Source organism: Rana temporaria, chromosome 1 (assembly GCF_905171775.1).
Source record: "Rana temporaria chromosome 1, aRanTem1.1, whole genome shotgun sequence".
NCBI lineage: Eukaryota > Metazoa > Chordata > Amphibia > Anura > Ranidae > Rana > Rana temporaria.
The window spans coordinates 268804032-268816591 of record NC_053489.1 but is presented as its reverse complement, the minus strand read 5'-3'; the positions used below and the strand labels follow the sequence as shown (position 1 = coordinate 268816591).

At 40.1% G+C, this 12560-nt stretch overlaps 1 protein-coding gene across 2 annotated transcripts in view; it reads left to right on the top strand.

The window, feature by feature from the left end:
- The window catches only part of LOC120941932 (aminopeptidase O (putative)), a 525264-nt gene that overhangs the window by 39962 nt on the left and 472742 nt on the right, over nucleotides 1-12560 (top strand). For both annotated transcript variants that reach the window (XM_040355486.1, XM_040355487.1), the window contains exons 2-3: nucleotides 509-1329; nucleotides 7350-7516. In XM_040355486.1, coding sequence (XP_040211420.1) covers nucleotides 581-1329; nucleotides 7350-7516 — 916 coding nt within the window. In that variant the 5' untranslated portion in view covers nucleotides 509-580. The remainder of the gene's footprint in view (nucleotides 1-508; nucleotides 1330-7349; nucleotides 7517-12560) is intronic.

The window sequence follows — 12560 nt, the reverse complement described above, 5'->3', positions numbered from 1 at the left end:
TGATTCTATCTGGGCCTTTCTCTACAAACTCGGCTGCACTGAACAGTGAATAAATAGGAAGTTTTCCATGCTGAGCCACAACCTGTTCATTTGCAAGCTCAAGCATAATAAACCATTTTTTTTTTTTTTTACTATGCTTCAGTTATGAATTAACACAGTGAGTGATCAATACCAGTGAGAAAAGGAAGGGATCCATAAATTACATATTTTCCAGCCCCTTCCCCCGCTTTCCATTCTGAAATATGCCCTGTAGAAGCCAGCAAAAGAGGAGAGAAGGGAGGCCACAGTGCTGGGAGGTGGGTGACACGAGGTCCCAGACAGCAGGGGGAGTCTGCACCACATAGGGTGTGCCCAGAAACACCTGGCACACCCTGTGTGTGCACGCCTATGCATACAGTGGGCAATCAGGCCAATTCTGGTGGTAAAGTCAGTGTTAGATGACAGCCTGGAACTGTCAGAATTTGATGCTTTCTATTACATTTCTGTTTTTCTTTTTTTCTTCTTTCAGATTTTAGTTTGCCATTGAATTGCACTTGCTATCCTGCTGATGACACTCTGTCATCCCTGAAAAAGGTTGAGGATGGAGCCGGATACTGACGACTTGCCATTAATGGCTAATACAAGTCACATACTTGTGAAGCATTTTGCCCTGGACCTAGATGTCAATTTTGACAGCCAGACGATATCAGGTAGTGTTGTGTTATTCCTTCAGCCTACAATGACTGGTGAAGCTTACTCCTCTCAGCTGGCTGAAGCCCATGGAGTCCAAGAACCCGAAACTTCTGTGCCACATTTAAATATATGCTCGTCACATAGTGGCATGAAAGACACAACTTTGTGTGCTATAGGTGAAAGAGATACTTTTGATAAGTGTGATCACCATGGTAACAGCAAAGAGACTTCTGGGATTACTAGTTCGGGGAACTGCCATGACAGATGGAATCATGGGAGTGGGGATTTTATTCTAGTGCTGGACTGCTGTGATTTAACTGTGTTAAAGGTCGAAGAAGTAGATTTAACGGCGGTGCCAGTTACCGAAAAATGCCAGTCAAATCGTGGATTGGAGCAACAGTTCCCTGAGAGCCATCAAATGCCACCTGAACTAGCAGCTTCTCCTGCAAGCTGTTGGAAGGATCAACTATCGTGTTATATTCAACAAAGTCGGGCACCAGGAGGTGGGGAGCTCATCTTTGTTACTGACTCATGGAGCCTGCAGATTAGAAAAGCTGGAGTAAAGATGCCATGTGCTTTCCCATCAGCAGTACGAATATGGTATAAAACAGCAGCAAATGGGAGGTCTGTGACGTGGACTAAGGACCAAAGTGGAAGGTCAGTATTTACCTAAAAAAAAATGATCAGCTACTGTCAAGTCACACAGATACAAGCATGAGACATCTAATACGAGTGGATTCAACTGCCATTAAGACATAGTAAATATGCTCGGCATCCCTTTTATGCCTTGCTTCAAATCATGATCACAGTAAAGAAGGTCAGCTTTATAGCACATTGAGTTCTAACAGGATTACATCCCTTAAGCTTGGATCAAAGGCTCCGATTTGCCGTCCCTCTCTATTCAGACGTAACCATTTAAAAGACAGGGACTGCAGGAAGTCTAGTTCACAATACAGCTGTCTGTATGCATTTTTAGAGTGGCAGGTTATTAGTTGTCTGAGATTCTTAGCTTAACATATGAACATTAGGGCAGGTGTGGTGAGCAGAGGTATGTACCTGCATTTTTTAAACACCTTTATTGACTTTTGGACCTTAGACATTTATCTTTTATCCAAACGATCTGACACTTTTTTGCTTCTGGCTTTAGACATTTTTTTAAAAGTCTAAGAACTGCGGGGCAGCTTGTTGTAAAACACATTGCTGACTACACTCGGATACTGTGCCATCTGTTCCTTCGTTTCATTTAGTGAATTACTAGAATTCCTAGGGAGCGTCACATATACATATATCTACCTTTTGCCTCTAGTGTTACAAAATAAATTGGCAGTGTGTAGATGTATGCTTAAAGAAAAAGCATACTGAAGCTTGACTTGCATTAGAAAATATACATGTACTCTGTGGATTTTTGGGGTTCTTTTTTTTTTTTTTTTTTTAACTCTTAAAGGGGTTGTAAAGCTTCGTGTTTTTTCACCTTGAGGCTGCGTACACACGATCGGTCCAAACCGATGAAAACGGACTGAAATTCAGTTTCATCGGTCCAAACCGCCCGTGTGTACGCCCCATCGGTCTGTTGTCCTTCGGTCCAAAAAAAGAGAACTTGCTTTAAAATCGAACCGATGGACGGCTGACCGATAGGTCAAAACCGATGGTTAGTACGCATGCTCAGAATCAAGTCGACGCATGCTTGGAAGCATTGAACTTCGTTTTTTTCAGCATGTCGTGTTTTACGTCACCGCGTTCTGACCCAATCGGTTTTGAAAACGATGGTGTGTATGCACATCAGACCATCAGTCTGCTTCAGCGGTGAACCGATGAAAACGGTCCGTCGAACCATTCTCATCGGATGGACTGATCGTGTGTACGCGGCCTAATGCATCCTATGCATTAAGGTGAAAAAACACCTTGCACTCTCGGGCCCCCAGCCCCCCCTTTTACTTGCCTAAGCCACAAAACTCTGTGGGCTCGTTCCCGCGATGGTTTCCCCCAGCTTATGGCTGCTCGTCATTGGAGATTGATGGCAGCGCAGCCATTGGCTCCCGCTGCTGTCGATCAAATTAATGACGAGGCGCACCGGGGGGCGGGGCAGATTGATACAGTCAGCGGCTGTATCACAGGAGCGCGCCCGCAAGCTAACCCCTTTGGGAGATCGCTTCCCAAGAAGGGGGTTAGCTCTTGCGGGGGGGAGCCGAGACAGCCGCCGAGGGATCCCAGAAGACCGGGATTTGGGCCACTCTGTGCAAAAAAGAACTGCACAGTAGAGGCAAGTATGACATGTTTGTTATTTAAAATATACAGGGAGTGCAGAATTATTAGGCAAGTTGTATTTTTGAGGATTAATTTTATTATTGAACAACAACCATGTTCTCAATGAACCCCAAAAAAACTCATTAATATCAAAGCTGAATATTTTTGTAAGTAGTTTTTAGTTTGTTTTTAGTTTTAGCTATTTTAGGGGGATATCTGTGTGTGCAGGTGACTATTACTGTGCATAATTATTAGGCAACTTAACAAAAAAAATATATACCCATTTCAATTATTTATTTTTACCAGTGAAACCAATATAACATCTCAACATTCACAAATATACATTTCTGACATTCAAAAACAAAACAAAAACAAATCAGTGACCAATATAGCCACCTTTCTTTGCAAGGACACTCAAAAGCCTGCCATCCATGGATTCTGTCAGTGTTTTGATCTGTTCACCATCAACATTGCGTGCAGCAGCAACCGCAGCCTCCCAGACACTGTTCAGAGAGGTGTACTGTTTTCCCTCCTTGTAAATCTCACATTTGATGATGGACCACAGGTTCTCAACGGGGTTCAGATCAGGTGAACAAGGAGGCCATGTCATTAGTTTTTCTTCTTTTATACCCTTTCTTGCCAGCCACGCTGTGGAGTACTTGGACGCGTGTGCTGGAGCATTGTCCTGCATGAAAATCATGTTTTTCTTGAAGGATGCAGACTTCTTCCTGTACCACTGCTTGAAGAAGGTGTCTTCCAGAAACTGGCAGTAGGACTGGGAGTTGAGCTTGACTCCATCGTCAACCCGAAAAGGCCCCACAAGCTCATCTTTGATGATACCAGCCCAAACCAGTACTCCACCTCCACCTTGCTGGCGTCTGAGTCGGACTGGAGCTCTCTGCCCTTTACCAATCCAGCCACGGGCCCATCCATCTGGCCCATCAAGACTCGCTCTCATTTCATCAGTCCATAAAACCTTAGAAAAATCAGTCTTGAGATATTTCTTGACCCAGTCTTGACGTTTCAGCTTGTGTGTCTTGTTCAGTGGTGGTCGTCTTTCAGCCTTTCTTACCTTGGCAATGTCTCTGAGTATTGCACACCTTGTGCTTTTGGGCACTCCAGTGATGTTGCAGCTCTGAAATATGGCCAAACTGGTGGCAAGTGGCATCTTGGCAGCTGCACGCTTGACTTTTCTCAGTTCATGGGCAGTTATTTTGCGCCTTGGTTTTTCCACACGCTTCTTGCGACCCTGTTGACTATTTTGAATGAAACGCTTGATTGTTCGATGATCACGCTTCAGAAGCTTTGCAATTTTAAGAGTGCTGCATCCCTCTGCAAGATATCTCACTATTTTTGACTTTTCTGAGCCTGTCAAGTCCTTCTTTTGACCCATTTTGCCAAAGGAAAGGAAGTTGACTAATAATTATGCACACCTGATATAGGGTGTTGATGTCATTAGACCACACCCCTTCTCATTACAGAGATGCACATCACCTAATATGCTTAATTGGTAGTAGGCTTTCGAGCCTATACAGCTTGGAGTAAGACAACATGCATAAAGAGGATGATGTGGTCAAAATACTCATTTGCCTAATAATTCTGCACTCCCTGTATATATATATATGTGTGTGGGTGTGTGTATGTATATATATATATAATATTATATATATATATATATATATATATATATATATATATATATATATATATATATATATATATATATATATATATATATATATATATATATATGCCTTTACAACCCCTTTAAGTATATTTTTATTCTCTAGGAAGCCCATTTCTTGGAAGTTGGCAGTGTAACAGTAGATATTCTAATGACACTTTGCTCTACCAACATTAGATAGGATGTCCACGTTACAGCCAGTTTAAGTTGGCTAAGGCCATGACAGGATATTTTAGCTTAGGACCACACAGGCAATTTTTAGTAGGGTAATCACGCTGTAACAGACGCAATTGACCGCCACTCTTATGGAACAAATAGCTCCCTATGGAGTGAGGCGCAGAAGTTACATGTACAGTATACGTGATTAATTGTGCAATGTTTCAAATGTGTTTGATTAATTGCTACTATATATGTGCTGCTTGTGTGCCTCACTCCATAGAGAGTCATCGGTTCCAAATGCGTAGTTATCGGTTGCTACCACTAGAAATTTTAATAGCACAATCAAAAACCTTTGCAAACAGAATGAGCCTTCAAGAAAGGTTAAAGCGGACCCCCCCCCCTTTTCATCTCCCCGTTATTTAATTAAACCCCTGCATACCTGATGGTGTGTTCTTCAGATTTTAGATACTCACTCACCCAGTGGATTCAGCATTGTTCTTATGAGATTCCCTGCTCCTCTGGCAGCACCCGGCCATGTGCCGCCATGTTTTGTGTGATGTCATTAAGAGGCCCCCGTCTCCTCCAGGTTGAGCCGGTGGGCCTCCCCAGAACATGACACTAGGCCCTCCCCCTCCTCCTTTGTGAATGAAAGATTATGCCTCCTGAGATATGGGAGGTGCATATCCCAGGCAGCATAGGGAGCACAGCGCACACCATGTGACGTGCATGGGAGGGCATCCTGAAGAGTTATAAATAAACAAAAAAAGCCCTATTTTTTTAAAGGAATGGAGGAGGGGTGGAGAGGAGGGATGATTGTTTTGGGGGTTAACATCCCTATTAAAAAGATTGATATTGTTCCCCCAATCCCCATGGTTATTCATGTTCATAGTTTTTAAGCTCATGAAATGTGTAGTCCTATTAAAAAAAATAGACCCGAGCTGCTAAGATTATGAATTTTTATTATACTTAACTATTTGAAGAATCACATTGATGCTACATACGTATTAAGTTAAAGGACTTTTTTTTATATTTTTATAAAAAATTGTTCTCGTCTACCTTCCCCAGTCCACTAACCTAAACAAACTAGTAAACCTTCACCCAGCTGCTGATTTATAACAGTATGACAACCAAATGCTCTCAACTGTTAAATTTTATAAATGATGTAAAGTGACAAGTTTAATTCATAGGGAAGAAATAAAATGTATGTTCTTCTTCTTCTTTTTTTTTTTTTTTTAAATAATCAAAAAATCTTTTTAATTCTAGTTTATTGGTTGTTGGTGATGCAATGTAGATGTGAACAATATACAGTATTTCTTCCTTAGATAATTTGGAAATTGACCACCAGGTGGCACTGGAAACGCAAGAGCAACATGATGATCTAATCAAGTTTTCTTCTTGTGCATTTTTTACCCCAACACTTCATATTCCTGATATGTGTCTGCTGTACCATGTACTTGTATGGGAAAGTATCCTGTTCTCTTTGTATTGCTTCCTTTATGTGAAATCCCTGGTTTTCCTGCCAGACCCTCTGCTTTCCTATTAAAAACTAACCACACTAAGCAGGAGAGCACAACGTATTCAGTTCTCTAGCTCTGTTGGGAACTCAGTGTGCTCTTTTCCAATGGTCAGATTTGTTTTGACATGACCCGCTGCACAGCCATTCACTGGCAAGCTCAGTATGCTGCTGCTTCTCCTCCCCCAGCTCTTATGCAGCTGAGAACAGAGGGAATGTTAAATTTTTCCTTTTTTTTTATAAATTATATTCGTTTTTTTTTTTTTTTTTTTTTATATATATCTATACAAAAATGTTTTGCCTTGCATTTCTATTTTAAACTTAATGGGTTGTTTTACAAGATGATCGTTTACAATCACTTTAATGTAAAGGTACTGTGGAACAGAAGTGCTTCCAGTGTCACCAGATATTGGGCCCTTTGAGGTTTTGCAAGTCAGGTCCCGTTTCTTATTAAGAGCCAGGGTTTTCTAAATGCCAAAAAATACCGTAATGCTAATTTTCCTACACAGGAGTGTGGCTCACCCATTGCTGCCCCCGTAAGCCTCAATATTGTCTAGTGAGCCTGTCTGTTACAAGAAGGAGCCAATAGAATGGCTTGGGAAGTAGCATTTACTCTGTACTGTGACAATAAAAACAGTGTAAACCTTCAGGCCTCAGGTTCACAATTCAGGCAGTAGTGACCACTTCCCAACGAAGAGTGGCATAACCTCTGGGAAAACACTATTTAATTACTAGGCTTTTGTTCTCCTTACCTGAATTCAGTCTTTTTTTTATTTTAATTAATTAAAATATGAGTTAAACTAACTCAGCAAGGGGCTGCAATGTTGGCTTTGAAAATGGTATTAAAAGATTGCCTATTCTTTTGGAGTTTCTAAGATGGTTTGCAATTTTGCTTGGATAGCAAAATCTTCATTTGACATATGGAGTTTGTAAGACCGGTCAAGGTTATTCATTGTGTAAGCATTGGCGTATTGACAGCATATAGTGATTTTATGTGATCTAGAGCCAAACATGTGTGCTTATTTGATGTATATTCTAATATCTGTTTGTTGGGTATTTTTTTTTCTTTGTAACTAGGCCCTGTGTTTACACATTTGGATCTCCCATCAACAATAGGGCTCTTTTTCCATGTCAAGAGCCACCAGTAGCAATGTCAACATGGCATGCAACTGTCCGAGCTGACAGCACATTTATTGTGCTAATGAGCGGTGAAAACTTTGCTGCTCCAACCAACTGTGGTCAAGGTAAGTAGCCTTTGCTTTAATCAAAAACCACGCTTGTATGTCTCTCTGTTTTGGTTTCACTGACTATCCTAGAATTGTAAATATACCCCTTTTTTTTTTATTGTTGTATGAGTAATGGCCCATAAATACCTTCTGTTTCTTGGGAGTATCGAGGTGTACCTGCCTTTTTTTCATTTATCACTTTTATTTTTTTAAACATTAACATAATTGCAGTACATTATCACATGTGCATTAATTAATGTCTGTAACTCCACACAGTAATGCAATCTCCCTGGTGTGGAGAAAGCCTCTTGAAGGGGGAGGGGGCAAGCAGGAGAGTCAGGACACTGTCTACTTTGCAGATAGAGAAAGGAGCTGTGTGTTAGTGGGTGTCCTGACTCTCCTGCTCACCCCCTCCCCCCTCAAGACGCTTTCTCCACACCAGGGAGAAAGCCTCGCATTACGGTGTGTAGTTACAGACAGAAGAACAGGAAGTGAGGATTTCTCAGAAGAAAGAAGGACATTTAAAAGCAAAATGGAAGGATGAGGTAAGTGAAGGAGAACTGCACTAAGGTAAAGGAAGCTATTTAGGGAAAACATTTGTTTACCTTTACAACCCCTTTGATGCACATGTGATAATGTACTGCAATAATGTTAATGTTTAAAAAAAAAAAAAAAGTGATAAATAAAAAAAGGCAGGTACACCTCAATACTCCCAAGAAACAGAAGGTATTTATGAGCCATTACTCATACAACAATAAAAAAAAGGGGTATATATGAGGGACATAGTTTGGAGACCTCTGTTGTACATTAACATGCATTTTTGCCAAGACAGCCTACTGAAATGAATGAGCTGCTAAAATACCCTAATGTGCCCGAAGTTGGAGGTGACCTATTTTTTTTTCTAAAGGTAATGGTTTGTTGCGTGTTATTGCATTTGCATTGCGTTGGGATGCAATCCAAAATGAATGAAACTTCAATGCAATAATGCATTTAACACGCACATTACTAGGATGCACACATCTAAATGAACCCTAAGGCTCCATTTACACATGATCGCAAGCGGAATCGCCGCAATTCCACCCCACGATTTCAAATGGCTGCAAAACACGGGACAACGCGCAAAGTATTGTAACAAAATTGCGCAGACTAAATCGTGGGACACGTGTTGCCCAAAAGTAGTTGGCCACAATTGGGGTATCATTAGAAGTGCGTGAATGGAGCAATACTGACTTATCTATATGTTATAATTAGTTTATAGTTAGGTTCTCTGTTGGCAAGGTGTTCATTACTTTTGATAATATATATATATATATATATATATATATATATATATATATATATATATATATATATATATATATATATATATATATATATATATATATATATATATATATATATATATATATATATATATATACACATATACATTAATTATGTATACATTTCTTCTCTGGAAAACAAAGCTTTCTTTTGGCAATAGTGACTAAAAAAAAGTATTGATAAAATAAAACTCATTTTTTTTTTCTGTGCAATATACTGGCAAACAGACAAAAATACATGCTAAAACAAGCAAACAAAACAAATAAAATGTTAGTTTAACTTTAGTTTAACTTTTTAACTAACAAGCAACTAACTCTACACATAAAAAAGTTCAAAGCTGTATAATAAAAGCTGTTAATATTGTCAAATTCATAATCACACTTAGTAAATATAGTTCTGGTACAAAAAATTGTGTTTTTTGCAAATAAATTAAAAATTATGTTTTTTTCCCTGTTTGGTCTATTTATTCATGAAACTAAAAAAATCTAACAAAAAAGTAATAATAAAAAAAAAATTGAAAAAAATGTGAATACAGTATTAAAGGAGTTGTAAAGTCTCATGGTTTTTTCACTTTAATGCATTTTATGCATTAAAGTGAAAAACCTTCTGTGCTGCAGCTATTGTCTTGCAAAAACATTTTATTTTTATTTTTATTTTCCTTGTAAGCTTTTTTAAATCAATGTTTTAAAATGTATTATAGTTTGACCTACTAAAAATGACACAAAAATGTAGTTTCTGGTACAAAGCTTGGCAAAGTTACTTGCACATGAAAAAGATGTGTGTTTTTTTTTTTTGTTTGCAATTTATCACATACATTTTATGTGACAATAAACAAACTAGCAAAAAAAATAAAAATTAAGATAAAACAATAGCTAATGAAAAAGGGGAGACAGGGGGTTAATTAGGGTGGGTTAGGCTTAACTAATGGATTAAACAATATTAAGGTAGAACTTTTTTTTTTCCATTTTGGATTAAGGGTGGGCTATAACCTTGTGTTGTCATGTGTCCCATTTGAGGCGATTTACCTTCACTTCCTGTCCCATAGCCAAGCATAAAGTGAGAGGAAATCCCTGCAAATAAGGGGAACTAGTTGGGGCCCCCAGATCTATCCACTCTGTCCAAAACTGAAAAAAGTTTTGCCTTTAGTTATACTTAAAACCCTTGTTTTTTTTAAGCACTATCAACAGCTGATTTAATCATTTACTGATTATGCAGCGTCTTTATTTTTTGTTACTAGTGTTTGTTCCATTTTAAACTGGTGCCATGACCGCTACCCTAGGTTTTCTGTTTTAGGGTGGCTCCTTTCTCTTGCAGTGTTCTGTCGGGGTACTCTTGCATGCAGAGATTAGAGCTGTGTTTCCTTAAACTGTGTTTTAACAGAAACACATAGCCCTGTAGGCAAGGATGGCAAGGAACTCCCCTGCTCCTCCCCCCCCCCCACCCCTTTTCCCTTTTAAAAGCTACCAGACTGGCTCAAGACTGCACTATCCACTGTTAACGCGTAACTGTAATGATTGGAAGTTCAGGGAAGCAGCACTGAGACAGCAGAGGCCAGCAGCATTGAAAGTTGAAAATTGCGCAAAGTGTTAAGCTTAAAAAAGCACTGGGGTTTTTTAATACTACAGGTTGACTAGGAATAAAACTTTGATCCACATTTGAATGGGATTATAAACACAATGTTGTAATACATTGTTGTACTGTATTACCCAATGACACTTGCAGACTGATAGGGTAATTTTCACTTAGAAGTGCCTGTATTTTGACAGCTGCTTCTGCTATGTAATACGTAGCAATTCCTGGTATGGTTGCTTTAACAGTGATCATGTGCAGATCAAAGGAAAGTTCTTTGCTCAACATATAAACAATGTTATTTCCCTCCAACAGTAATATTGTTAGGGTGACTTTATCATTGATGAATGAAGGTATCACATTTCATTGAATCCACTGCAGTCGATTCTGACATATAGAGTGAGACCCAATCTGGTGCTATAAGTCTGGCTGTCATTTTGACAGTTGGGCTTTGCAGATTCTAGTGGCAGAGGAGCTATGGCAGTGGAGAAGAAACGGCATGCACGGTATATGCACAGGGTACTTTTGTTGAAATATTTTCGGGAGTAAACCATAGAACAAGGATCCTTAACTGTTTAATGGGTAACAATTCAACATTTTGCACAAGACCAATTGTGACTGGTTCCATTTTAGTGGTCAGCATTTAGTAAACAGGTATCCTTAAATGCCAAGTCTTTTTTAATGTTTGTTAACAACTTCACCTCCGGAAGATTTACCCAGCCTTCCTGACCAGGCCATTTTTTGCAATACGGCACTGCGTTAATTTAACTGACAATTGCGCAGTCATGTAACGCTTTATCCAAATACAATTTATGTCATTTTTTTCCCACAAATAGAGCTTTATTTTAGTGGTATTTGATCACAATTAGATTTTTTTACTTTCTGCTACAAATCATATCCAATAAAATAATTTAAAATCTTATGTCTTCATAAATGTAGGCCAATATGTATTCTGCTATATGTTTTTGGCTATAAAAAATTCCAATGAGCGTATATTGATTGGTTTATGTAAACATTATTACATCTACAAATTGTGGTATAAATGGAATTTATTTTTTACTAGTAATGGCTGTGACTTCTAGCGGGACTGTGATATTGCAGCAGACAATCAGACACTCAGGCCTTGTACTCACGGCAGGACATGTCCGATGAAAACGGTCTGCAGACCGTTTCCATCGGACATGTCTGGCCGGGGACTGCCCGGGGACTTCTGTTCGATGGCTATACACACCATCGAACAGAAGCCCGCGCGTAAACATTACGCGGGGCGTGTCCGCGGTGTCGCCGCGTCGATGACGCGGTGTCGCCGCGACAATGACGCGGCGACGTGGGCGGGCCGCCTTAAAAATGCTTCCACGCATGCGTCGAAGTCATTCGACGCATGCGAGGGATGCGGGCGGCAGGACATGTACGGTAGGTCTGTACAGACGACCGTACATGTCCGGGCGGACAGGTTTCCAGCGGACTGTTTTAAAACAAGTCGGGGAAACAGTTGTCCGCTGGAAACCTGTCCGATCCGTCCCAAAATGGTCCGCTCGGGCCAACACACGGCCAAACATGTCTGCTGAAACTGGTCTGCGGACCAGTTTCAGCAGACATGTTTGGTCGTGAGTACGGGGCCTGACACTTTTGACACTTTGAACCAGTGACACTAATACAGTGATCAAAATATGCACTGTATATTCACTGTACTAATGGCACTGGCTGGGAAGGGGTCTAACATCTAGGGCGATCAAAAGGTTAAAGCGGGGGTTCACCCGAAAAACACATTTTTAACATTAGATTGAGGCTAATTACGGGAAGCACAATCGGGTGTTTTTAAAAAAAAAAATCAATACAGTACTTACCGTTTTAGAGATGGATGTTCTCCGCCGCTTCCGGGTATGGTCTGCGGGACTGGGCGTTCCTATTTGATTGACAGCCTTCCGACCGTCGCATACAGCGCATCACGAGTTGCCGAAAGTAGCTGAACGTCGGTGCGCAGGCGCCGTATAGAGCCGCACCAACGTTTTTTCTGCCTAGCAAAGGAGAAAGACATGGCTTCCTTCGGACCCATAGGCCTGGAGGTTTATTTCTATTTTTATTTCTATTTTTTGTTCCTGTGATCTGCGATCAACTGCCAACTGGGTGACAGGCTGTATCCCAGATCCTTGTAGTCTCCCCAGTTTTG